The following is a 26,949-nucleotide window of genomic DNA, read 5'->3' on the forward strand; positions in this document are numbered from 1 at the left end:
TCAAAGAGAATGCAAGTCGCCCCTGATACCACAAAATCAACATCCATATAAACTATTGAAGTAAAATAAATCAGTTTTTTGATTAAAAATACTTAATTTTAGTGTGAACCAAGTGCACGTAGTTATCAAAATAATACCTACCCCAGTCAAACTGTGATCTAGTATTAGTTTATTAGTATTATTTTTTATGCAATATTGCATAAATTGGCTTATCATTTTGTATCATGTGATATCAGCTTCGCGATTTATCTACGACACATACTAAGCGCTGTTTATTTTTGTGATTTAAAAGAGTCAAGTTCCACATCCACAATTGTAAATTAAAGCATGCCATATGCACTTTTTAGCATGTCCAGGCACCAAGTGAACAGGGCGAGCGCTACAAAACCTAATTGATCGACTAGTAAGTAGATTACGGCAACTCTTGACCGAAATACTGTTTCGTTGGTATCTACTTCGTCCACACCACCCACGACCTCATTCCACACTCCGTAGCTTTCTTGTTGAATGTCGAATAAATCGTACGTAAGATGTATAAAAAATCGTAACATGCTAATCTCAGTCACGCCATAATATCTCATTCACTGGTAATAAAAATAAAATAATAAAAGTATTGACCCCTTTTCAGGTTTCAAAGCAATTCCTCAGGCTCGGGACCTGGGAGTAGAACTAGGAGAAAAATGAGTGGAGAAAGACAACAAGCACTGAGCAAAAATAAATGCAAAGAACTTATTCAGGATATGTTGATTTCGAATGGGCATAGAGAAATGTATGGATACTTTCAAAGTATTACTTTGATATATGTAAATTGAATAAAATTGTTCGTTGTTTTCATACAATATTTGCATATTTTAGGTTGAAACGATTGGTTCAGAGTCGACTAGCTCAGTCTGGTGAAAGATATTTATTTTACTTTTTACAAATTTCCATAATCTCAAGTTTCGATACAAATTCTAAAGTTTCGAGGAAAAATATATACGAATCTCTTTACTTTCAGGATGGACTTACGCCATGCGGACGACTTATATCGATTACATTAAACAAAAAGGCGTCGAAAATGTCAACGTGTCACATATGATAGCGGAGACAGTGCCTGCAGGCGTTGGTCAGTACCCAAAACAACAAATTGCCTGCCCTTCAATAATAATATATTATTGTCAGGAGTAGACAATTTTTTCTAAACGCTCGCCTAAAGCAAATTGCAAATCATAAACTAACCATTAATTCAGCAATATTTTTCAATTCTATAGAAAGCTTCCCGGATGCCGTTAGAAAAGAAATTGAAGATTTGTTATGGAACTTTGCAACAGAGTTCATCTCGGTTGACGAAACTTTGTTACCCCCTGTGGACAATGAAAACTACTTCCCAGAAGTGTTCACTTATCAAAGTTCGGATGCGAAACCTGAACCTGGAATCGGCTATAATGTTCCCACGCCCGAAATTCCCTTAAGCAGAACTCCTAGCCCCGCCAGTATTCCAAGACCTTTGACCCCACAACCGCCCATACCAATACTACGACCTGAAAATACAAAACATGACGGCAAAGATGAACTCTTATATGAGGAGGAGGAAGAAGAAGAGGAGCAGCAGCAGCAGCATGAGCAGGAGGAGGACGAAGGAAGGTCGTCATCCAATCTTGACGAGCATGAAGATAACGACAACGAGGTCGACGAGCCAGAGGATGATGAAGATCTTGAAGTTGGCACTATAACCAATCATAATGTTGAAAGTGAAGAAGAGGAATTAATGGATGTATAGAGATTAGTCATTGATCTGTCTTTGGTTGTTTATGATGGGAATTAATGGAACCTTAACCATTAAGAACAATCGGAACAATGCCTTTAAAGTTAATAATCCCTGGATAGATGTTATCCATCCGGTCATCTACGATTTTTTTAGACCAAGAGCCATTCATGGTTTCAGCCTGGAATTATAATTTCTGTTTCGGATGATTTGTAATTTAAAATAAAATTTCTACCCACATGACATCAATACTTATTAATATTACTGTGCGCACGTGACCTATCACACCAAAGTCCATGGCCTCACCATGCCTCATCTTACGGGAAATATAGAAACCGACCGTTTTGTTTCGATAATGGTGATACGTTACGTGCGCACTGTAATATAATAATGCACCCAATTAAAAATAATTCGGAATATGCATATTAGGTTGCATTGAATGAGAGTAACGGCGCGAAAGATTTGCAGCAAGCTGGACTTTTTCAGAGTTGATGAAACCGAACCGACTTTTCAATTTTTTATAGTTAGAGTCTCTAACTCAGAGATTTAAAAAGTCCCACAGTGCTATGTTGCATTTTAATTAGTGATTTACATTTACATTATTTTGATAATAGTAGTAGTTTATTATACTCCATACAGACAGGGCTACTACTACCAGCAATTCCATCTTCAATCTCTCTCTCTTCGCTCTGATTGTCTGTCGGAGAAGGAAGTTACAAATTGTACTTGTTATTGTATTATCGATACATCGATTATGCAACTCCTGTCAAAGTTGTCAAAACTTCCGGTAGCCAATTGTGGCCTCATTATTGGTACACAACCACAGAGTCGCAGTATTGCTACAAAAAAATGGTACTTCCTTCCCGAGGTTATACCAAAGTCAAAATCACGTTTCATGAGGCCCCCGGAAACGACTCAAGCCTTGCATCATCGCTTCGTGTCCTCATTCAAGACTCAACAATTTGCAACGCCAAAGTCCATCGCAAAATTCCACGCTATTGATGAGCTATCACCCAAATCATTTACATTGATTTACAAGTCAGGTTTCCAGTGGTATTTAATAATCGGACAAATAACTGTTCTCCTAGCCATTGGAGCTCTTGTCGTTTTCATCCCTTCTGCATATATCCTAAACCAAGTTCCCCCTGAATCAAAGATCAAACAAAACCTGGAGACTAAAGCTCGACTAATGGAAAGCGAGAAAATTTCAAGAAATGAACTACGAGTCTCAGTTGGACTTCAAGAACCAAGTGACCCTAAAATTATTGAAAATGTTCCCAGTGTTGCCGATGTCATTTCCGACGATTTTGACTATATCTGTGTGTTTCTGGCCTTACTTGTCCTAATGAGCTTTAGTATCTTTCGGCTAATGACAATGCTACCCGTGAGAATTTACGTAGGGCAAATGGTATGGGTGCACATTTAATAAATAATTTGAAAAGTCTATATAATGTAATGTATTAATTTAAATTGAAAAATAACGGTTGTTGTTTAATATCGACAGAATCACTGTGTGGGAGTGTATTACGGGAGCATAATACCTGGGAGATTAGTCAAACAAGATTTTGTCGCAGGAACATTGAAGCCTCTTAAAAAATCGTACGGAAGCCCTAATACATATTTCAAGGATGGTTCAGGGCGGACTTATGTGCTATTTGAACACTATTTTCGAAGACCGGCAGACTTCAACTACCTCACCGGATTCACAAAGGCATTTGATTTGGGAGAGGATTCAGACGAACTTAGTCAATTGAAAAATGTTGGATCGTTTGGCACTAACCCACCAAAGAAGTAAAATAAGTGGATGCTAATGTTAGTCGATTGAAAATTTGTATTGCAACATGTAAATAAAACGTGGAATAGTAGTTCAAGCTAAATAACATGCGTCCATCGCCTTTAATAATTTCTTGCAATGAAAATCATGAAGAAGGGGCTCTCATAAGAAAAGTTTCTATTGTCTCGTTTCATCTTGTTCCATGGTCTCGTGTCTCTCATTCACCGCCTACCATCATACGAGTGCGAGGGAATGAAGGTAAATGTGCTCTGCTTTAGTCAGATTTGTGTTGCACTGCACAGTAGCATTGATCAAATTTGTTTTGCGACCAGCAAATTGCGAGACCTTATCTTGAATTTCATATAAATTTTTATCGGGTATCTGCAGTGCTGCAGTATGTCAGCAGGATCTGGATTTGATTTGAAGATCCGAGATGGCAATAATGAGAAGAATACAACACTACCAACTGCTCCACAAAATTTTGTGACGCCAGGAACAATTATCACAAGAGAGCCTGGATTCATGAGGTTGTAAATCTTCAATAAAATTGCCATTAATTACTACTAGCTAGCAGACGGTAATTATTAACACACGTAATTATTATTTTGCTCAGGGGACATGGAACATACGTATTTAAAGATGGAAGTCTGGTAGCTTCCGTTTGTGGAACGGTAGAACGTGTCAATAAACTTGTGACAGTAAAAGGTGTTGGCGGTGTTTATAATGGAGAGGTATTTTAAATAAGAATTAAAATATCATTAAATCCAATTCATCAACTGTTTTGCCAATATTAGGTTGGCGACGTAGTTGTTGGAAGAATTGTTAAAGTAATGCAGAAGAGGTGGAAAGTTGACATCAATGCTCCTCTCGAAGGCGTTTTACTTTTATCCAGCATTAACTTGCCATCAGGGGAACTTGTAAGAACTATTTAAATTTAATTATACAGTAACATGCAGTAAGATTTTGTATGCATATATTTTGCAGAGACGTCGTTCGGCGGAGGATGAGCTTGCAATGAGAGAAATTTTAAAGGAAGGTGACATGATAAGTGCTGAAATTCAAAGCGTTTACAACGATGGAACTCTTGCTCTTCATACTAGAAGTGTCAAATATGGAAAGGTGTGCACGAAACTTCGGTCATTCATCAAATACATACATGAGTACATCACCGTGCACTGTCCTTATATCTGCGCGGCTGGACTGCTGTCCCTATGGGCAGGAATCCTCCTCACATAATACATACATACTGTCCTAATATATAAAAATAGTCATCTATTTTTTTTACTAAATTTGGGTTGAATTTAGTTAGGACCAGGCACACTAATCAAAGTTCCTGCGTCACTCATAAAGCGAAGAAAGGCTCATATTCATAATTTGCCAATCGGAATAAGCGTCATCCTTGGAAATAATGGATATATCTGGATATCTCCATTGGCGAATGGAAGGATGCCTGGAACAAACATGGAACAAGATGAGACAGATGGTCAGAAACCTGTTTTAGAAGAGGTTATTGTTTCCACATGAATTTCCACATAATATTATTCGTAGTCATCATCTACAATATACGACGAACTTTATTTTGTAGATCAAAATTACAGGAACGGATAGATTTGCAGTGGCTCGAATTAAGAATTGTGTTGCTGCCCTTTCCAAGGCATGGCTGCCAATTTATGATACCAGTTTAATGTATTCATACGATTGCAGTATGAAGTATGAGGTAACGCCAGCTAATTCAAAGTACATATATGTTGCAGAAAAATTACGAATGCTAATAATGCGACGTAGTAGTTTAAGATCTGTAATTTTCCTTATAAATAGTGTAAGGAGTTGCTGAAACCAGAAGCTTTGAAGGAAATTGGAGAATTAGTTCGAGAGCAAATGTCTACTGAAGGATACATGGCTTGATTTTTTAACAGATTGATGTCTCTGTGTACATTTTCTTTATTAATAAATTTTGTTACCTTATCTGTATCTACTACAATTGTGTAGCAGCCATACACTAATGTAATTTAAGAAAGCACTGAGATTTCTATAAGGAGTATGTATTTTGCCCTAAACAAAGTTTTGTATTTAATTAAGCATTAGAGTTTGGGTTTCATTTTGAGATTACTTGGATTATTAAGTATCTATGTGGTGGTCTTGAAAGCTTCATTAAGTATTTTGTATTTATATATATTTAGTATATATAAAATGCGTAAAAATCGGTGAGAATTTAAAGTTATATTACTCAACATCACGTTATCAATGTGGACGTTTTGAATTTGATCTGTTGAAACCATGGATTGGCATATATGGAGGAATTGGGTCGTCGGAATTATGGTGAACTCTACTTGAAGATGGTCGTTGGGGATTAGGTGGAAGTTTTTTTGGATTTGCCTTAAAACCAAGAATACCTTCACACGATTTCTCTGGAATTCTGGGTGGACTGGTAGAGGGTGTAGTATCATTCATTGTCGCCTTTTTGAAAGAGACGTGCGTTAACTCTGAGGCTGTATCGGAAGAAGTTCCGGGGTCATCATTTGAAAGTGACTTATTCAAAGTAGCAGCTTCTGCCTTCAACCTTGCACGTTCTTTCGCACGTTTGAGCCTGGCTTTCTCCTGAAATTAACACTCATTCGGTCAGACAATTATTATGAATAACTTCTTACAGTGTTTGTTACAGTTATGTCTATGCAGGATACCTTGTCATAAAGCATTTTCGCAAGTTCCCTATCTTGTGCTTCAATGGCTAGCATCTTATCCTTTTCATACTGTTCAAATTCGTCTTGGACCTGCCTCGCCAGTTCCTGTAAAATTCCACAAGAAATGTTACGTTGTGTTGTGATTATTCTTAACAATTCATTTCAGGTTTCTTGTTACACAGATTCATGTTGATTTTTCATGATTGATTACCGAGTGAAAATCTAGTCATGTACTTTTATCATGCACCAGATTCCCACAGAGTAATAAACCAAGAATACGAGATTCTGGAATACAAGGCACCCAAGTAATAAATATTTTCAGATATGCATGTAACAGTAAGTACATGCATATGAATAAATTGTCCCTGCTGCGGAATCCGCAGTGCGGATGCTTCAAATGTTTATTGCTTATTAACTTATAAAATATACAAAACGAATCGTTCTTCTTACCGCATCCTTTTGTTCTTGTAATTGTTTAAGATCCTCTTCGTCCACAAAGCTGTTGAATCCAAGTCCGTGATTCTCTTTATTCTCCGCAGCAGCCGATGTACTAGGCAAACAAGAAGCTCCAAGTAGTGACGCGTCCTGAGATGTTATGACGGTATCCAATTCATTTTCGTCTGCATCTTCTGGATATACTTGAGATTCATATTTTTGGGCCAACTTTTGTGCAACTCGAGCATCGTCCTCTGCTCTAATTTATACCCGTTTAGCATTAACACCATACAACATTTAATAACGCAGCCATCAAAATATTAAACATGAAAATATGGCCTTACTGTCTTTGAAGGAGACTTAAATGCCGTAGACGCAGCTCCAATGCCTGTTCTTCTTCTCTGCGTTGTTCGTGTCTTCCAATTTTCCCATCTTCCCTCACTATCGCATTACGAGTACGGTTTCCAGAATAGTGAATATGAACTAAAAAGAACAATCAATTAGTAGCGATGACAGACATCTACTCAGCATGGAATTTCTTCCAGTTCTTCCTGAATCTTATTTCGACGATAAGCTAAAAAGGTCTTACTTTCCTCATCCTGCAACCTGTAAACCAAAATAAGGTTTAATACGAAATTGAGAATAATATAAATCATTTTAATGACAATTTAGTTTTACCTATGAGCTAGAGCTTCGTCTTCGTGGATTGCCCACTGACGCCTAACTGTACCAAATTAAATAACGGAAATACACAAAATTAGAAATAGTCCAAATTTAACATTATTCTGTTCAATTAAAAAACTCGTACTATCTTGGACTCTGGCACAAGGAGACTCTCCGCCTTCAGCACGATGTTCAGGACACGATTCATCCAACGACTGCATTATCAATATTTTTCGTTTGTAATAAAATTACCACAAGTGTAGAAAATTACTATTAAATTATATCCACAGGCTGACATATCAGTTTAAAATTTGTTGAGTATGTATGAGTATATGTATGAGTTGCAAAATTCTCATCTAGTTAAATCATTTCTCTTCTCCTCCCCCAATATCCTAGAAAATATAATTTTGCTAAACGGCAGAAATAACTGGCACTATTAGCGTAAAAAAGTAGTTAACGGAAGGAAATCAAAATGGGTCAAAAATTAAAATGTGCACGTTTAGTATTGGATTGAAGAATGTACATATCTAAATAGTATAGTATAGTCAGAAAGAAAGAGTTGTAGAAAAAAGTGGAAAAGTGGAGCAAAACTAGAACTATGTATGTACATATGTATGTGCTCTCTAAACGAACACAAACAATGCTCAACACTCAACGATTCTCATAATAAAGAAAGCTTTGTTACGAGCAAGAGATATTCATGATGATTCACCTGCATAAAATCTCCCTTCTTCCTTTTTTACTCCCAGAGTACCACTAAAACTCAATCACAAAATATAGCGTGGAATGTATGTGAAACTAAGGTTGACATGAAACTCAGTTACCCACCAGCTTTTCCTATTTATTTATCGATGCAATTTTAAACTAGTAAACTATTTTTACTACCATATTCTTTGGGTATATATTCGTAGAGAGCTTTTATTTTTCATTTAAATTGGCATTCGTTAATCCATAAGAACGTAACATTTCATAAAAATAAAGCGGTTCACAAATACCAATGAATTGACAAGTCATTAATTTTAAATCATTGATTAATACATTTTTATACAAGGGTTGGACGCAGAGTTGTTGATGGTAAGTAATAGTTCTAGGTTGTTTAATACTGACTACCAACATTATTGTTGTAGAGAGAATAGAGAACGAGAATCATATATCATACTGTATTAATCACAAATGTTTCATACTTTTGTGACATGCAAATAATTTAACAATCTGTCAAAAAAGCTGCTATTGATATTCGTCTCATACCATCGAATATATACATATTTACGAGTACTAATATAATAACGGTAGTCACTCGTCACTAATCCAAGTACTATCTAGTTTGATCTTCCTTCTACTTTATGATATTACTATTACACATCAATGACGCTCAATTAGCTATACGTTCAATGTGTAGCCAATGAATTATTGTTGATTAAGATGCAGTTTTAATCAAGTTCAGTGTTTTGCGCTGCATCCAGTATGATTTCAAAGGAGAACGGTAGAAATGGGTATCCTTGACCCTGATAGAACTTATTTTGGAACTCGACCCTATTGAGACAAAATTTTATTAGAAAATATCATTCATTAAAAAGCATCGTTGAAAAGTAATTTGACGGATAAGTTTAAAGCTTGCCAGTGTAATCGAAGCGTGTGGAGAAAAGCTGATAGACCTTCCATAAGTATCAGAATTCCAAGGGTCAATACCGCCCACGCTGCAAAGATTGCCCATAGCACAATTCCGCCATACCAAGAAGTTTGAGAGAGCCCAATTCGCATTACCTGATAATTTAATTAGCAACTTATATATATTTACTTGTATATAATTTACAATAATTTAACAAAAAAGTGAGAAATGACAATCAATTAAATTATGTTATAATAAGCGACGTCGGGATTTCACTTACCATGCTCCATAAAACTTCCGACAATTCTGTTAAATACATATGCATATGTCAAATTGCGTTGTTCAACGTGTTAAACCTACTTCACATGTACTGTATTAAAAATAATTTTCATACGTATCAGTACTTACGTGCATGTGCCAAACTAAGGGCCTGCAAATAAGGAATCGTTTGCTAAGTCTCTCAACTTTACGTTGAACAGTAAAATTTAAAAAATAAAATATGCTAAACATACCCAAAGTCGTAGATATGAAGCAGTGTTTGAAACGCATCCAAGAACATATTCAATAGTGTGAATGGCTTGGTGAATGCAAATGTCACTGAACTCTTCTTCATGTTCATGGCTAGTTCCAACAGCTCCAGCACTGCCATCGATCATTTGAGCTTGCGAGGCATTAGTTTCTTCCATTAAACCACCAGCATTACCATTGTTGGCCTTCAGAATAATAAAAACGACATACATGAACTAGGTTTTTAATCTTTGATATTGTGTAATGTCCTTGTTATTACCTTTAGTAGTTCTAGCTTTCGTTCCTTCCAAATCAAATATGGTTTCCCACAAAGCATCCAAGGAACACACATCAAGGCAATAAAGACCAAAAATTTCTGAAATCCTTCTTGACCAGAATACCTGAAAGTCTCAGTTTTATGAACAACTGGCCAAAGTTTATACCAGAAGAATAGTGTATCATAGTGTATCGTACATATAAGGGTCACAATCTGGAACTTCTCCATTTGGAGGGTATGACGATTTGAAAAGGACCATATTGATGAATGTAATTAATATTGATGGTGCACAATGTGCTCCTTCTTCCTTCAAGCCATGTGCATCTATCAAAGAAGAAACGAGGGATATATAAGTAAGTACAAGTATACACAGTATGGGTATAATACAAGTATATTTAATATAATTTGCCGACCTGCAACTGCTGAATAACTGCACCATTTGTGAAATACGAGGAGACACAGGTAAAAAAATAAGAAGGTCATGAAAATAATTTGAGGGATAAATTCGCAAATTATGTTAATCTGTCGCCGGAAAAACATGTGATTCCACAAGCTTATCATGACTCCAAACAGCATATGACAGACTCCAACAATAATTGACACCTTCATTTTGTAAGCATTCAGAAATTGGATCTTGTTCTCAGCCACCTACATAGAGTGCAAATTAGTTGGTAAGTACATAATCAAAGTTAGCGTAAAATTCAAAAACCTTGATAAATAGTATAAAAACAAGACATTTGTTACTTTATGCATCAATAATGCTTTAATTACCTGCCACACCGGGTCCAATCCAAGAGGATATGCTTCGTCAGTAAATGCGTTTTTAGGATCCAGCATGACCTCTTTTTCTCGTATGACACTCATTGTGGTGTACGGAACAAACCATTCGGATCCAAATATATTTAGAGACTTTGAGAAAAAATCGTTGTAAATCAATCCAGTGTACATTGAGAAAAATCCCATCAAACAGATAATATATTTCCTACAGATGGATAGACATGTATATAATATAATTAAGAATGTTTATTACCATCATCGAACATGTAACTTACCCAGCAAAGAAAATGTTCCAAATCTGAAAGCATAGACGACGAAATAGTAATTAATTAAAAAATAATTAAAATAACTAACACTCAAAACTTTATGAAATTTACGTACTTCGCTGTTAAATTTTTTGTTCATCAACGGTTTCTCATTCACTATCATCCACATTGCAAATAAAGTCATAATGAATCCATGACCAAAGTCTCCAAACATAACCTGTAAAAATTAAATTAAATTTGTAACAAAAATAAATACGCATTACATACCTAAATACATTGCATACATATGTATAGATAGATACATATGCATATATATGACAGTTATGCATTAGTCATCCTTATTGGCATGTATCTATGCAAAATTGCGTTGGATAATAATTATTACTACAATTGTTATCCATTTCTACACACTACAAATATATGTATAGTATATATGTATTTAGCAATCAACTTGACTCGTGATTGTTTTGTTACTCACAGAAAATAGGAATGGAAATGTAATTATTGCAAATGGTGTAGGATTTGCTTCACGGTAAGTGGCCACCTATAAATAACAAACGTCATACACATTCAAATTTATTGGATAAGAAACTAGGAGATTATTGATAGTTATATGACGTAGGTTCCTTTGTAGATTTGTATTTATATAGGCATATATAATAGATCGAAATCTTACCCCGTAAGCGTCAATCAAAGCTTGAAACCCTTTGGTAAACTTATTCAATCGAAAATATGTTGGAGGCGTCTCTTTGGTATCCATTTTATTTAGAATAGGAGGAACAGAGCTTCCTGATCGTTCCTACATAGAAATAATAATGTATTCAATACTACAGCAAGAACTGTTTATTTCAGTTACAATACTCAAAAGCATTTACTAAACTTACAGTTCCGCGTCTTAATGCGTGATGAATAGATTCTAGATCGGCTATGGGTACCCAGCACTCAGCAATCTATTCAAAATTATAATTGTTTGCAGTAAAATCTGATATGATCTATTCTAATTCATTGATTCTCTTACAAGACATTTTTGGGTAACATCCAAGTTGAAAAGATTGAGTGTATGGTAGATTGCTTTAATTTTTCGAACTTTCGTGAACCAAGTCTTCAAGTTTTTAGCAGCTGCAACCAAGACACGGTGTCGATGATCTTGAGTTTGATTCAAAACCTGAAAACAAAGTTAGTTATACAAAAATGAAGTAGTTCTTGACCTTAATTATTACGTACAGTGTTCAAATCCTCAATTCGAGTCATGACGCCCACTGCCATTTCACGTCGATCCAAAGGCGTTTCAGGACAAGGATACAATGTTCCTCTAAACCCTAATTTAGTTTAATATAATAACCCATGCAGGAAAACAATTCTGATTTGCAGATTTACTTTATTTGACAATTGTTCAAATTATCTATACCTTCACAGATTTTCTTCACTCTTGTTTTCAGTTGCTCTCCTTGGAAGAAAATGATGAAAACTGACTTAAACACTTGCTCTCCCTGCAAATATTTTTGTTTTAGAAACAATGAGTAACAAATAAATTTTAAGAAGCTCCCATATATAAATATGTATCACTAACGCTAGCTGGATCACATAATGGGTCATCAATCTCCGCTTGTCGTAAATATACATTGCCTCGACAAGCCCTCCACAGCATCCTCTCAAAAGCTGGTATGCGTTCCCTCAAAATTACGCCTGCGACAAATCTGTTTCAAAACATTAAATAAGTAAGGTTCGAAAGTAGGAGGACCATCTACGTATTCAACCATTATTTCTTCCTTTCACATTTGTTTGATTATTATTATTATTGTTGTTGTCATCATAATTGAAGTGAAAGGCTGGAGCAATATTGTGTTGCGATAATAATAATATATGCAAATGATTGACAGTAGAACATAAATTTTTAATACAAACATAAATACCCGAGTTGTCCAGTTTTTGCAACAATCTCAAGCATATGAGGCTGCGCACCATACGCGTCTTCAATTAGATGTGCTGTCAATGACTCGTCCACTTCTCTTGTTTCTCGCTTTAGAAGTAAAATTAAAAATAAATACAGACAAAAAATAAACATTTCTATATTGATGATTAGTATAATTCGTCCAAACATGGAATTTTATGTACAAAGTTTTCAAAGCAGTGAAAATTGAAATAATACAGCCAGTCACACATCAACGTCACCCCGGTATTATGAAAACGTAAAAATTCATAAGACAACCCGATCAAACTTGCATATGTGTATTATATCGCTCAAGCCTTTCCCAACAATTGCGGTCAGTACAGTGCACAGAAGAGTTGTTGTATATTTGAAAAGTAGTGTGAGAAGAAGCAATTATGGTCATAGAAATATAACAAATTATTTAGTCCAAGCAAGATTACCCCAATTTTAGCGATTGGCCACCGGTGCGAAGACCTTCTTCGCCCAAAAGGTTTGCCTGTTCGTCCTCTCTGCTGCCATCTGCAGCCATCTGAGAGTAGGAGTACGAGTTATGACAGTAAAGATAAGACCCTTGAGCCTATTTCTTGTAAGCACGCACGATCCGCAAAAAATGTCCAACAAAATATTGCGAACAAGCAGGAAAATGTGTCCAATTTTAGTAAAATGATAGGTTCCAAGTTTGATAAAGCAGCCAGTAATTGACCGCAAGCGAAATCGAACCAAAAATAAATATAAATACAATCATAAAGTTAATATAAGAATATCTTGCATCTCAATATAGGGACTTAAAAATATTTTTGTAAAAAATAGTAAATATGATGCAAATGTGCGACCGTCCTGAAGCGCACACACATCATTATCTCACTGTACAACTAAATGGCTTGAAGCAGTGTTGTTGTAACAGAGAATAAAGTTATACAGCAGTTTTCCCAAATAATAATAAAGGCTTCAAATCATTCGTTTCAGCCAGTAGCCAAACGCAAGACAAACCAGTAAAAATTAACAAGTATCAAAACTGACCTCGTCAAAGAAAACCTGAAATATAATTATAAATATTATGCCTTATTACACTTATAGTATACTAACAATTTTTACAAATAGACTAACGACTAACCTGAGTTTTCTTTAAAATGTGTTTTAACTCTGTGAGTTCTAGGAAATTCCGCTTCAAAGCTTCTGCATTCTGATTTACCTCGCGGAGCTCATTCTCTAGTTTTTCAAAAGTTGCCTGAATATATTAAATACATTAAAATATTAGAAAGGAGTTAAATTCCTTCGAGTATGTATGAACAAGATTTTTAAAAAAACTAGTAATCTAACTTCAAGATCAATCATTTCTCGGGGCTGTGGAGCTTCAATTATCTGCAATTGACAAAATAATTAACATTACTATAAACATTCAGTCATTACATTACTTTTTAGATGAGAAACTCTGATTGAATTGAATAATCCCTCAGTAATATTACCAATCTTTCTTACCTCGCCAGAATCCATGATAGGAATTCCATCTTTTTTTATTTCTTTTTCTAAATAGCGAAGTTTCCTTTCCATTTCGTCACATCTTCGAACTTCGTTAACGAATTTACGTTGGAATGCGTTGACATCAGGGTTTAGCTATATACATTAAAAAGTTATTACATGATTATTGTATCAATGAAATGCTGCATACTTCAGTTTATGCAGTCATACTCTGTTCATGCCCAGGGCATTTATGATATGCTCTCCCGACATTTAAATTAATTTCCCAAATTAAATAAACGTGACCAATGTAAATGCAATCAACACGTAGTCCCTAGCATTGTACAACTTAAACTTCAAGTAAATTATGAGACATGTCGTACTTACATCTCGAAACTGTGCTAAACCCAATTCTCCCAGCTCTGAGACGCAGGCATAAGCAGCTTCACTTTGTAAGAAGAGTTGACACAAGGCCATCTCTTCGCTTCGAAAAAGGGATCCCATTGTGACGTCGAAGTTCCCCTTGACAGATCCGGTTACTTATCAGCTGGCTGTCTGGTGTCGCTGTCGGTGAAACTGTTATTTCAATCACACATAAGTTAAGGGAAGGCAGTTATCTTAAATCTAGACAAATTGAAGGTTAAAAAGTAAAGGTACGCCCGTGAGAAACTGTGAAAAACGAGGTGACAAATATGACGATGGATGCAAGGGCACCATACTACACATGTGGTACCGTGGTTAGGACTTTCTCTAGCAGAAGAGCGTCGTCACGTCACACCCAACAAGAGAAAGTCGGAATTTATCGGAGAAACAACCCGGGTAAACATGCAAGTTCGTATTATACGAATCGTATAATATATGCGAGAGAAAGTATGCGAAACATACAATGTGCAACCTCAAACTTAGTAACAGCTTGAAACAAACTGATGTGGGTTCACTCACGATAACTATTTATAACGATAACAATTTAAAAGAATCCAAGTTTATATAATAAATAATACTAATGTACTGAACATGTAAGTTACATCAGTTACATGACGTAACGCGACTACTCGACTGAAACTCATTTCACTCTCGTCGTGTCATAAAAGGTGTATAGTTTGTAGTTGATGGTAAATAGTTTAGAGACCCAGTAAAAATACAAGGCGATAAATGGTACTTACCGAGATAAATATGAAATGAATTATGGGATTAGGGGAAATCAAAAGATTAGCTGCTAGATATCTAAAATTGAACCGCGACCTCTTATATCACATTGTTATTAGCTTTGCACCTCGGTGACGAGTTTGTAATACAAAATGTGCATTACAAAATTTGGAAAAATTAAATTGTTTTAATTCTTGGAAAGAGCAACAAAATTTCTTCCTGCTGTGTTGTTCTCGCGCTTTGTGAATGACTCAGAGTCAGAGTCTCGCGTAATCCATGGAGTTCAATCATATGTACGAAATAGAAAACCGAGTTTGATTTTTTATACTGCAAAAAAACACAAGTATAAAGACAAGTGACAGTAAAATTTAAATTGCAAATCTGTTCTAATTTGTGACATACTGATTTGCGAGGTAACTGCTATAATACCATGATAGAGCTGTGTACCAAGAGGCGAATGATCATCTCTATTATTGCCTTAGGAGTGTAAGTTTGAAGTTTTTATTATGCGTGATTATTGTGAATAAATTGTCAATAAATTTAGAAACTCGAAGAATGATGTACCAACCATACTTACATTTAAAATATGCACGCATGACATTTGTTACAGGTTGACCGTAATTATTGTACTTTTGGAGGAGAAATTAACTTCAGATCCTCACTGGAGTCCTACACCCGTGCCTCAAAGTAATGGTAATTCAACATTTTGATCTAAAATATGGCTCAATATAATTGTGGGTATATTTTAGTAGCAGTAGTGACTTTCCAGTAAACATACAAACTTAATTTGCATTTCACCAAGTTTGTATGTTGTATATATTTTTGTGAGGTAATAATAAAAAGGTTGATAATGAAGGTTTTATATAATATTTCGCAGATAGTGGATTCAGTGCTACTGTCCATAAACCCAGCTCATCTTCAAGTCCACAAGAACAGACGAATTGTTGGGAATTAGAGGAGTATAAAATTGTTGCCGAATGCTCACGCTGTACTCGTAAGAATATATACCTACTTACTGTATCATAATGCATACACAACACATGATATGAACCTATTTCTTACTGTGTACTATGTTTTATTTGTTTGTATAATTGTTTAGAGATCGAAATCAACAGTGGAAGCATTCCTGCATGTAGACTCACGGGCCTGAAGGAAACTGTTCACTGCAATATTTCTGGTGCATTTTTTAGAAGGTGAGTGAGTTAGTCATATAACGAATGCCGTTGATCGATGACGTAAGTTTATTAGCTGAATTTGATAAGCTTGTGAAACGTTTATTGCAGCTGCTCTGATGTTCCGAGTGTAGCCAAGACAAGATTTTGGATCTTTGAAAGTCTTATGCTTTTTACAGCCGTTGTTTCTTTCGGATTTTCTCGATATCGAACTAGTATACTTGAAAGACAAACTATTAAAAATATTGAGCGTCGTCTTGCATCAGGAATGTGAAATTGCATAAATGTGAGGAGGTAAGCAATTAAAGAAATTAATTCACCCAGTAATTTTCTATTGTGTAATGTTTATCTTTATTTATTTATTTATTTATTACCTACAACAGAAATATATTTCATAGAAAAGTAAATCCAACCTGATGCAATTTTAATAAGTGGACCTTGTCTCTACTTAGTGCTCAAGACACCAAGTACAAACTCCTTGCTTTAAGATGAAGAAGAATAACAAGGAAGCCAAGGAAGAGTTTTACAGACAAACCAAAGGTTATTTTGATAGCATACAAAGTAAACCCATCCTTCGTCTTCCTGTCTACTCAACGAAGCATTTGACAACTGGAGAATGGGAAATAATTTTACCCCCACAAAGCTGCGATATATTGTGGATCTATGAAGTTTATCAACTTTTCAAGTGGATTGAGGTTGCATTTGTAAGAATACTGCCATGCAAAATTGATAATGAAGATGATAATAGCTGTGATACTCCATTCAATAGTCTCCAAACTCAAATATCTTATCAATGTAAATGTGATCCAATAGTGAAAATGTTACAGTCCTTTAATAACTGTGATGGTGATTTTGATGCTAGGTTTCGAATGTACAATTTTGCTTCACATAGATTAGTTGTGCTCATTTCAGAAAAGCAATGGTTAATTAGTGGTCTCAGCTCTATTCTGAGATTTATGATCAAGTTTGCATACATGAAGTTGAGCTGGGATTCTTCATCAAGTTTGCCATCATCAACAGAGGCACAGTCCTTGCAAGAAATTTTAGGGTTTCGAGGTGGATGTTTACAGGCATGTTCTGAGGTTTCGGTTTGGACAAAATTTTGTGAAGTCGATATATTTGAAGGCTTAGAGGTTGCACTAAATGTCAACGGCACGAAAAATGAAGTATTGTCAAGAGAATTACTCCGGTTTGAATGCCATCTAAAAATGCCTGTCAAGATGCATAACATTAGAAAAGAAATTAGCAACAAAAGACGACAACAGGAAATGTCTCAAACTATCAAGAATGACAAGGTTTCTCCTATAGAAATTGAACATAAATTCGCAGAAGGACCCCGAATGCTACTATCAGACTTAATCCTCTACCCATGCATTTGTCTCTTCCACTTGCTCTATGGATCCCAAACGTGCGAAAAATATTTCCCAAACATTTATTCATGGTACTCGACTATGAATGAAAGGTTTCATCTAAGCAAAAACTTGAAACTACCTGGGACTACAGCTTTCCAATGTCGCGAAACTGGTTATATTTGGAAGATTCCTTGTATCCTTGAAGAAAGCTTGTACAAGAGTGATCGTTCACGCTACAATCCAAATTCGAGAGTATTCACAAAACAACATGACGTGTTGGACGCTTTGGCGGCAATTAACCTATCGAATATTAAAATAAAAGAGGTCACCGACGTCGTAGAAGTTCTAAATTGGGAAGATATACCAACTTTGGCTCAACCTGAAGGAGGGAATCTACCCCCAAGTAGACGAGAGAAGAAAAATCAGCAACTATCCAGCATGACTGTAGAAGTGATGAAAATTGTCGAAGCGAAAAGCAAACAACATAATTCTACCTCAAGTCCCATAAGAATTGTAGATTTTTGTTCAGGCAAGTACTATTAACTAATTAATAATTACATATATGATAATTTATCGTGTGCTTAATTTTACAGGTGGAGGACATTTAGGTGCAGAACATTCTTATAATAACTTTAACTCTATGATTGAATTAATATTTTTGACATTAAGTACGTGCTGGAAAAAATGTCTGATATGATCAAAGCAATTTTATCGCCAATAGGTATCTTGCTGGCTTTCCTACTTCCTAACTGTCAAATAGTTTTGGTTGAGAATAAAGAAGAGTCTCTACGCCGTGCTGGAGAAAGAATCGACCAGCTCAAACTCACAAATGTATTGCTGTATCAATGCAATTTGGATTACTATTTTAGGTTAGTTATTTAATTATGATACTATCTCAGTACTTAATACTTTTACTACAACAAAACATGAGTTATTGGCCTGTATTATTATTATTATTATTGTATAATGAATTATTTTGATAGCCAATTCGAAATAGGTGTGGCTCTTCATGCTTGCGGTTCATCTACAGATCTGGTTCTGCAAAAATGTATTTCCGCAAATCCTCCGGCTTCATTTGTATGCTGTCCGTGCTGTTACGGTAGTGTTCAGAACAATCACATGCTTCATTACCCGAGAAGCAGTTTATTTCAAGAAAGTGGTATTTCCTTGAAACATTACTTCGTCCTTTCACACGCCTCAGATCAAACCCACGATGAAGAGAATGAGAAGACGGAGCAAGGGAAACTTTGTATGCAAGTTATTGATACTGATAGATGTCTAGAAGCACAAGAACATGGATATCAAACAGTTTACCTAAAGAAAATTGTTCCTCAAACTGCATCACCCAAAAATCACATTTTAGTAGGCTATAGTATTTGATATGTATATGCACCATTTTTCAAATATCTATATCTATATATCTTTTATACCAATTACTCACTCATTGAATATGTGTTACATATGTTTCTTTGTGTACACTCTCTTTGTGAATACGTCTTAAATTTAATTTATCTATTAAATACCCACTAAAAAATATGGCTTTGAACAAATGTGTTGGTGATTTGTTGATTTCATTCATCTCATTGTTTCCCCTTGAGCGTTGAGCAGACTTCATACAATAGTAGCTTTGGCAGTTCCTGACCTGAATAGGTCGTGAATAGCGACCAGGAAGGAGATATATATATACCACGCACGCTATGCACATTCTACAATTTACCCTAGAGACATTGGATAGTTGTCTTTTCCAATCATACCGACATTCTTAAAATTGGATTGGACATTGAAATCGAAATCATTATCAACCGGGTTTGATATCTGAGTGACCTCGTTTGTTTGGGTAGTGCTAGTTCTCAAGGCTTTAAAGATCATGGACTCTGTCCAATCTGATATCCTTAGAATTACATGGGAACTTTATCCTCCTCTTCAAGTAAACAACTATTGGCTTTGCATAACTAACTGGTTCTCTCACAAACAAACTCGACTTTCCACGAGGGTGAGAGAGAGAGAGATAAAGTGAAAGTGAATTGGAAAATAGAGTTTGAAATTTGGCAGATATCCGGCAATTTCCTCGCATGAATTCTCAATTCGACTCTCCTCACCATGTCCACCGACACACTCTTTGCTCTCTCTCGTGACGTCTTATTGTCTTACAAATGTAATATTACATGCCATATAAACAAAGTCAACTCGTTCCACTCCCACTTGGTCGTCGTAATCCATGTCGTGTCCGTGTGGTGGGGACATAATATTCAGCACGGTCGGTATACTGAATGCTGAATCCTGTACTTTGACAGTACTAAGATGATGGTTGCTAGTGTCGGGGAGAGAGAAACCGAGATTATTTCGATTTCTGCTCAGATAATTCAAAAGAGGTTTCCCTTTCATCCATTTCCTTTTACTTATATGTTGGGCCGCATCTTTCCCTCTAGTCCTAAACCAAACACCCTGTGGCTTTCTCCCTTCGTCCGTCCTGCACATTTAGATGTACTCGCTCGGATCATCTCAACACAACAACAAAGGATTTCTCTCGCTTCTCCTTACCAACCAACTCTATCCGTATAACACTGCACTCGACTTAAAGACAAAAGCCATCACATTTCACACTTTCGTCCGGTAGTGATTTTCGATCTCTTTAAGCCGACCAATACAACAACAACAATTGAGTGTCTATCTCCTGCCTTTTCCATTTCAAAGTCATGCCAGGGTCGATTTCGATACTGCTAGTCAGACGAAATTCTATACAACTTGATGTGTTTTACAAGGGAAAATAACTCGGAGGTGTCCGCATTTCATAATTACGTGGAAGCTGATCTGCATAGGAGTCATAGCTCTAACCCATTCAAATTGACCTTTTAACTTAAAACTTGAATACAACATAATTCGTAGTTTGACAAATTATTGACCTGCAATAATGTAATGGATTTTCTTGGCTGTTTTCAAACTACAAGGTATTGATAAGATGTTATAATTGATCTGATGGTACACACAATGTAAGTAGTTATTGGAAAGAAATTCAATAGAGACACAGCATAAAATTCCATTTGATACATATCTATCTATATGGACATGTATGCTACGTAAGGTTAGCCAAATCTTTTATTATAGAGACTTGAAGCAAGATAATGGAACCATTTTATCGTCCCATTTTTCTTTGTGTCACATGTCGAAAAGAACTCGAGTTGTGCTACTATTCCACTCCAGCACTAAGGAATGATAAATGATCACTTAAGCCGAAAGTCAGAAACCGTTGATGTGTTTTCAGTTCAAAACTGTCGAATTGAAAAGAAAAAGAAAATTTATACACTGCAATACATAATATTTCTATGATGCACATATTACTCACCATCCCTTCCAATGTCCAGCACTGTGTAATTTGTATTTGTTTTGACATTTGACAAAACCCATTGGCATTTATTTGCAAGGGGAACAGGAGCTGTAAATGTGCAGTAAGTGAAAGTAGTTCGAATTTCATTTCAGGATTCAAGTTGGATGTTTGTTGAGCAATATGTTTGTACGGGTAAAACACAATCACTAGAAGTGTCGTGGTTAAAAAAGTGGGTCAGATGGATGTAACAAAACCAAACATTTCATTTTTAGCAAAACCATTCAATGTTACAAGGGCTATGGCGAGTCTAAAATGTGGTAAAAGCATACTTTGTTCCATAACAAAGCTTTCAATGACCATTGTGTGATGTATCCTATATAATCAATAACTCCTCTTGTTCACTTTCCGGCCACGCATCTCTGCAATTCATTTTAAGAGAATGTAATTAATTCGAGTTCTTTGTTGAGTGTGTTTTGTGTTCCTCTCCTGCACACGCAAGTAAATTGATGTCTTCTTGCTTTCCATACATGTGTTTTGTAACTACTCATAAAATTTCGGATTATATGTAGCTTGATTCGTGTCGCTAATTTTGTTGAGTACTCAGTTTAGTCAGTTTACGATAACTTGCGTTCCCCACGACAAAAATAAACCGTTACAAACGAAATGCAACAAAGGGGCGAAGCCATATGGAAATTTTACGATTCGCCACACTTCCTCAAAACTGCATCCTGTCTTTTTTCTAGCCATTTCTAGTATTGTCTCAGATTCCTTCAAAATCTTAATTGCAGAAGAAATTGACTCCCGGCACACCAACCAGTCAAAATAGTCTTATGGAATGTAGAACACCACCATGAACAATGTCAACAAAAAATTCGAATTTCGTCTACCACACCCCCAGGAAGGGGTGTATCCCACGACCACCATCTTCAAACTTGAAACTCCCGGGCAGATTAGAAACACTTGGCGAAACCCAAATGTAGAAATTCATACCCGTTCTCGAGATATCATGGTGCGGACGGACAGACGTACACTGCCTAACCATACAGGGGGTTCACCCTTTAATAAGGAATCCACGTCAACTTGAATGAATTACTCATGCAGCACTGCATGCATTGAGGCTTTTAGCATCCAATTACGCGAGTTTGTATACAAGAAACGCCAACGCATCATTTAACCCTTTCCTTCGTAACGATGGATATATCCGTCGCCGAATTTCGAACGTTGCTGCGGAACAATGGAAATATCCGTCGTCATAAACGTTGTGTTGTGACGGAACAGAGGATATTTCCATCCTAATTTTTAAGGCGTTGCGACGGAGCAACGGAATTATCCGTTGTCTCAAAATTCGGCATAGATACGGAAAGAAGGAAATATCCTTTCCTCTGGTCACTGACTTTATTGCGTAGCGAAGGATATTTCCTCTCATTGAAAAAAATATTTTTTCCATGGATTTACGCATTTTGAAAAAAATTCGATTTTTAGCCCGAGTCAGGGGCTATGTATGTATGCATGTACATGTTTTGTCCGGTGTGTCTCTGCCTGCCTGGTTATCAATAACTCTCGTAAATCTATCCTATCGACTTTAAATTTTTACTATTACTTTGCCATTTTTAATTTTCCAAAATTTCAAGTTGATAGAATAAGATTCACGAAGGGCAAGACGCAAGACGGACGGATGGACAACACAGGTACATAAGTCCTGGGTCGGGCTGAAATGTCTCCATGATTACGTCATATTTGAAATGAAATGCCTCCACAGAAAGTTGAATAATTTTGGAATTATATCCATGGAACATATCACTAAAATTTACATTTGCTCCGTGATATAGCTTTGGTAATTAAAAAATTGCTACGCCAACCTGTGGTTGCGAGGCGTTGCTATTCCGCAGCAACGGGATATTTTTGAGAATTCTCTTACGAAGGAAAAGGTTAACACCACAATTTTGGAGTTGTTGTTGCTCTCTCTATTTTTTTTACTTTAATTGCTTCCAAGATGTAAAATGGTTGAATTGAAACAACCCTAAAATCAAAGAATCAGACAAAATAAAATATTGTAAATTCTAATTCATCCTTGATGACAGTTTAGTCTCAATCTCATTGCAGCAACATGTTTTAACGCGACGCTCCTTTTTTACCATGTCAGTATTAATTTACCAGTCATGCATCGTCTCCGTATAATAAACCCGTACTTGCGATACTTAAGTTATGTTTTTAACCATGAATGTAAATTTTAGCAAGGTGAAAGTATCTACTGCTCCGTTCAGTTCTGATATTTTTGTAACAAGAATGGCATGTCGTTTTCACTATAACTTTGCAGGATGGCAGTTTCATCGTACGTAAATAATGGGGCTTTGCTCAATAAAATCATTTCAAAAGCCTTGCTGTAGGTACGTAGGATAACCAAGTTGATTGCAGTTTAGTGAAGAAATAAGTGTTGGTGTAATCTTATTCTACTCGTCTTTCCAAATTAAATTGGCGAGATATCTTTCTCTTTCTCCCAGATGTCATGATGCGATTGGAATTAAATGTGTAGTTTAAACTTCATTATTGCGTCCTTAAGAGTTCAGTTTACAGTTGTCCTTGGTGTTGCAGCAGGACAGAATAGACCAAAGAGGCTGAACAATGAGGACGGCGGTGGAGATAAGTTGGCTGGCATTGGATATTTGAAGCCTTGAACAACCGGTTGAATGGATTTCCATCAGTGAGAGAAAGTGGCTGTAAAGGGAGGAAGGGTGTGGTGGTCAAATGAAGAAACGATGAGACCAAGCTCATCAACCACCAGGCTCAACATCCCATAATCAACGAGATAAAGGGCGGAATGACGAGAGCGAGTTTCACGAATGAGAAAACCGATTGGTCTCTCACAAAACGCAGCCAGCTTTCACTCAATTTTCGAAGGAACGTTGGACTTGAAACTCTACAGAGAGTCGTTGTGACCAGCAGTCCAGGCCTGCTACCGATTACGTGGCATTGCCTCGTTGCTGTCTGACGAGATTTCTTGTGTGAAAATGGACCACAGCAACTGTTCAAGTCTCACAATGTTCATTTTGGTCACCGTTTCAAATGTTACGATCCGCCGTTCTCATTTCTCGTCATCGGCTAAAAAAATGTGCCGCGTAAGCTACTTTGGTCATTGCTATTTATTTGGCCTATGGGTTACCTATGCCTGAAGGGAAACTGCCAGGGTCATGTCATATACAGCTACGGAATCACTCTAACTGGGATGCTGCAACATGTCGACACGTTGTGCGAAAAAAGTGCACGCCATTTGAATAATGGTTATTTCCTATCTATACCAGTTGTGTGAGTGGCGATGAATGTTTGTTTGGCAGCCTTTCGAAAGTATCAGCTTTTTGCATACAAGTGCTACCATGTTTTCAGAGATATTTGGCGTCAGGTGCAAAAATATATAGTATTTAGTTTGGTATATGTAGTTCCCTTATCATATTCAAATGTTAAATACCTAATAAATTATGATCTTCCTGGCGTGGTTTTAATCACTTAATTTGATAAAATCTGGTGATTTATAACCTCGTAGGGTTCTTCTTAATTTAAGGTAGCTAATTAACAATTTTATTTTGCAAATAAATATCTATAGTTTGCATTTCATTTTCCTTCAAATTTCTGGCAGAAATAAAATCAACGTCGTGTTGTAATAGGTAAAAAAAATTCTTCTCGATTCTTAGCATATTCATTTTGCTTTAAAAAAACATTTAAATGTGAATACTGGAGTTGGATTAATATTTGTGATACGTTCCATTACACACTGAACAAAGTTGCATCTCGACTACTAAATAATGCAGCCGTGTCAACTTGACGAAAGGAGAAATTTGAGACTGGACCTGGCTAGACTGTACACACACACATACAAATAAGGCAGCCCAAGCTGTCGTGGTAGATAGACCCTCCTCAATGCATGTCAGTAAATATAGTCACAAAATAATATATACTAATATACTGGAAGGAAGGAAATAAGGCACTTATTTCGTATTGTTGACATTTATACTCATACTTCACTTCCTCCGCTCACGCTTCCGACCTCTCGACACATTCCTTCAACGCTTTCCATCCATATTACTTTCTCTTATTTACACATACATGACTGAGTTCTGCTGATATACGTGAGATTTGTGGCTTTCTTTCCTTCGCTCAAGACCATTTCCTCCACAACGAGAGGAGGACGAGGGAGGTGTGGTGGTGGTGAGGAGCCCGGTTTCCCCTTCACTTACCCTCAGGTTCCTTATCCTTTCTCAAGAGGTAATTCAATGTCAAGTAATTTTATTTGCTCAAGAAATCAATTGAGGATGAGATTGAAATACGAGGGGAAAACGTCTTGGTCTCCGTTTTCTTGTGTTGTGTAGTGTAAGGTTTTCACTTGTGTATTCGAATATATGTGGAAATGACCCCCGTTTCCTTGTTCTTTAAAATATTTTTGGTGTTGAAGTGAATAAACACAAATCATGAAAGGAATGTTATGTGGTGTGGAGGATGATAAGTCGGGGCGGTTTGGTCGAGAAGCGATATACAGTATTGTGCTACACATATATAAGTGCTATATTGACGAGAATATGAAGAACCGTTTTACCAGAAATGAGATCCCAAAGTATTTTGGGTGGGTGAGAGAAATGCCGATGACGTTAAGGAGAAAGCATTATGTGTGCTGTAAATAAAAGAATTCTTGGACTTTTCGGGTGGTCAGATGTGTCAGTTTGGACCCTTTTAGACCTTTATCAACATATATTGGTCCTGGGTCTGGACTCTCACGCATGTTCACCCTACGCTACACCATCTTCCGTCGTCGTCGTCGTCGCCAGCGTTGGGCTGACTGACTGAAGGAATGATTCATTCTCGTCACAGCTGGGACTATGAAGTTTAGTGCTTTTTTACCTCTTCTCACGCCAGTCTATGTGACATAAAATCAACCTCTTTCCAAGTTTTCCTTTTGCCCAAACACATATTTCATGGCAGGAATCTTAATCTCGTCTCTCCTTCCTATGTATGTCTGGTGTACTCACTCATCCCATAGCCTTCCTCAACCTCCTTCTCACCTTCTTTGGAAATTTATGGGAATTTTATTCTCTGCGTTATTTCTTTCCCAACACTTACTTACCAAGCTCATATAGCTACCAACTCAAACTCAATCCTGGTCCAAGATAATAATTACTGCTCCAAAAGTGAGGAGGGTTCAACAGGAAGGAAATAAAAGTAATTATTTCGTACTTCTCACTCACAGCATCATCACGGCGTTAAGACCAGCGTCATCATGCATCCCCGAGAACGACTGTTTTGCTGATAAAGAAGGACGAGTTTTGAATTCGGTGGTTGAATAGTTGAATTGCTCGAACGAGACATCACGCAAGACATAGAACCACTTTATTACATCGGTTAGAGAAATTGCCATCCTCCGAGTATAATCTTGCTCTGCGAGGAGGGGACGAATCTAAACGTAAATATGTATATAAACCACAGCATGAGAATCCAAGTCGAAATTTGGAAAGAGAAAGCACGTCGTCTTTCGACTCAAGTGCAGGTCCACTTACCGTATCGTAATTCCTGCTTTCCTTCTAAACGATGTAACCACTAATGCTCTGTTCTCGCAGAAGCTACAATTATTGCTTCCCTTCCTAATGCTCGCCAGACTTTGAAGATTAGTGAGAATGAAAATAGTGAGTGATATTTGGGATTGCGATGGCCAATAATAATCATCTTTGCACTAAATATTAGACACCAAACCTTAAAGTTTCCTTATGAATGTGTAATAGGTAATGCGTACGTAAAGTATTTATTTATATATAGACGTAGCTATGTATGTATGTATATGCATGTAGCATAT

General features: G+C 36.5%; 7 protein-coding genes across 15 annotated transcripts; 5 read left to right on the top strand and 2 right to left on the bottom strand.

Moving 5' to 3' along the window:
• The first annotated feature begins 88 nt into the window (after positions 1 to 88).
• Positions 89 to 1,987, top strand: LOC110863325 (histone chaperone ASF1). 2 transcript variants are annotated; one of them, XM_035850830.1, is made up of 5 exons: positions 89 to 525; positions 629 to 769; positions 856 to 893; positions 998 to 1,105; positions 1,251 to 1,987. In XM_035850830.1, exons 2-5 carry the CDS (start codon positions 681 to 683, stop codon positions 1,757 to 1,759), a joined length of 744 nt encoding a protein of 247 aa, XP_035706723.1. In that variant the 5' UTR covers positions 89 to 525; positions 629 to 680; the 3' UTR covers positions 1,760 to 1,987. The 2 variants fall into 2 exon arrangements, with proteins under 2 accessions (XP_035706723.1, XP_021968293.1); XM_022112601.2 differs by having other exon boundaries at positions 90 to 521.
• A 218-nt stretch (positions 1,988 to 2,205) lies between these two features.
• On the top strand, positions 2,206 to 3,624 carry LOC110852385. The gene is made up of 2 exons (XM_022100452.2): positions 2,206 to 3,152; positions 3,249 to 3,624. The coding sequence occupies exons 1-2, from the start codon at positions 2,499 to 2,501 to the stop codon at positions 3,537 to 3,539; spliced, it is 945 nt and encodes a 314-aa protein (XP_021956144.1). The 5' UTR covers positions 2,206 to 2,498; the 3' UTR covers positions 3,540 to 3,624.
• Positions 3,625 to 3,775: 151 nt separating this feature from the next.
• Positions 3,776 to 5,557, top strand: LOC110852395 (exosome complex component RRP4). 2 transcript variants are annotated; one of them, XM_022100473.2, is made up of 7 exons: positions 3,776 to 4,045; positions 4,132 to 4,249; positions 4,313 to 4,435; positions 4,503 to 4,637; positions 4,824 to 5,024; positions 5,117 to 5,235; positions 5,337 to 5,557. In XM_022100473.2, the coding sequence occupies exons 1-6, from the start codon at positions 3,915 to 3,917 to the stop codon at positions 5,201 to 5,203; spliced, it is 795 nt and encodes a 264-aa protein (XP_021956165.1). In that variant the 5' UTR covers positions 3,776 to 3,914; the 3' UTR covers positions 5,204 to 5,235; positions 5,337 to 5,557. The 2 variants fall into 2 exon arrangements, with proteins under 2 accessions (XP_021956165.1, XP_021956157.1); XM_022100465.2 differs by having other exon boundaries at positions 3,779 to 4,045; positions 5,104 to 5,235; positions 5,337 to 5,489.
• LOC110842975 (coiled-coil domain-containing protein 50-like) lies at positions 5,436 to 7,948 on the bottom strand. The gene is made up of 7 exons (XM_022088868.2): positions 7,443 to 7,948; positions 7,313 to 7,358; positions 7,224 to 7,240; positions 6,979 to 7,117; positions 6,650 to 6,893; positions 6,200 to 6,304; positions 5,436 to 6,116 (listed from the first exon to the last, which is right to left on the bottom strand). The coding sequence occupies exons 1-7, from the start codon at positions 7,516 to 7,518 to the stop codon at positions 5,760 to 5,762; spliced, it is 984 nt and encodes a 327-aa protein (XP_021944560.1). The 5' UTR covers positions 7,519 to 7,948; the 3' UTR covers positions 5,436 to 5,759.
• Positions 7,949 to 8,186: 238 nt separating this feature from the next.
• On the bottom strand, positions 8,187 to 15,498 carry LOC110842054 (V-type proton ATPase 116 kDa subunit a1). 3 transcript variants are annotated; one of them, XM_022087759.2, is made up of 25 exons: positions 15,285 to 15,498; positions 14,509 to 14,697; positions 14,143 to 14,277; positions 13,984 to 14,025; positions 13,778 to 13,891; positions 13,684 to 13,698; positions 13,104 to 13,240; positions 12,304 to 12,430; positions 12,142 to 12,223; positions 11,958 to 12,052; positions 11,752 to 11,898; positions 11,618 to 11,683; positions 11,410 to 11,532; positions 11,212 to 11,277; positions 10,849 to 10,950; positions 10,743 to 10,765; positions 10,462 to 10,672; positions 10,104 to 10,338; positions 9,888 to 10,014; positions 9,694 to 9,814; positions 9,419 to 9,619; positions 9,315 to 9,336; positions 9,187 to 9,212; positions 8,916 to 9,061; positions 8,187 to 8,830 (listed from the first exon to the last, which is right to left on the bottom strand). In XM_022087759.2, exons 2-25 carry the CDS (start codon positions 14,623 to 14,625, stop codon positions 8,728 to 8,730), a joined length of 2,583 nt encoding a protein of 860 aa, XP_021943451.1. In that variant the 5' UTR covers positions 14,626 to 14,697; positions 15,285 to 15,498; the 3' UTR covers positions 8,187 to 8,727. The 3 variants fall into 3 exon arrangements, with proteins under 3 accessions (XP_021943451.1, XP_021943452.1, XP_021943453.1); XM_022087760.2 differs by lacking the exon at positions 13,104 to 13,240 and adding an exon at positions 12,647 to 12,753 and having other exon boundaries at positions 15,285 to 15,497; XM_022087761.2 differs by having other exon boundaries at positions 13,104 to 13,192; positions 15,285 to 15,497.
• A 53-nt stretch (positions 15,499 to 15,551) lies between these two features.
• Positions 15,552 to 19,341, top strand: LOC118432893 (glutathione S-transferase C-terminal domain-containing protein homolog). 5 transcript variants are annotated; one of them, XM_035850809.1, is made up of 9 exons: positions 15,552 to 15,753; positions 15,878 to 15,960; positions 16,145 to 16,261; positions 16,367 to 16,460; positions 16,551 to 16,733; positions 16,823 to 18,320; positions 18,385 to 18,399; positions 18,513 to 18,660; positions 18,789 to 19,023. In XM_035850809.1, exons 6-9 carry the CDS (start codon positions 16,928 to 16,930, stop codon positions 18,892 to 18,894), a joined length of 1,662 nt encoding a protein of 553 aa, XP_035706702.1. In that variant the 5' UTR covers positions 15,552 to 15,753; positions 15,878 to 15,960; positions 16,145 to 16,261; positions 16,367 to 16,460; positions 16,551 to 16,733; positions 16,823 to 16,927; the 3' UTR covers positions 18,895 to 19,023. The 5 variants fall into 5 exon arrangements, with proteins under 5 accessions (XP_035706702.1, XP_021943454.1, XP_021943456.1 ...); XM_022087762.2 differs by having other exon boundaries at positions 15,560 to 15,753; positions 18,775 to 19,341; XM_022087764.2 differs by having other exon boundaries at positions 15,560 to 15,753; positions 16,892 to 18,320; positions 18,775 to 19,341.
• LOC110842056 (protein JTB) lies at positions 15,698 to 16,713 on the top strand. Its single transcript, XM_035857537.1, has 5 exons — positions 15,698 to 15,753; positions 15,878 to 15,960; positions 16,145 to 16,261; positions 16,367 to 16,460; positions 16,551 to 16,713. Exons 1-5 carry the CDS (start codon positions 15,698 to 15,700, stop codon positions 16,711 to 16,713), a joined length of 513 nt encoding a protein of 170 aa, XP_035713430.1.
• Positions 19,342 to 26,949: the final 7,608 nt, after the last annotated feature.

This window comes from Folsomia candida, unplaced genomic scaffold (assembly GCF_002217175.1).
Source record: "Folsomia candida strain VU population unplaced genomic scaffold, ASM221717v1 Fcan01_Sc001, whole genome shotgun sequence".
Taxonomy (NCBI): Eukaryota; Metazoa; Arthropoda; class Collembola; order Entomobryomorpha; family Isotomidae; genus Folsomia; species Folsomia candida.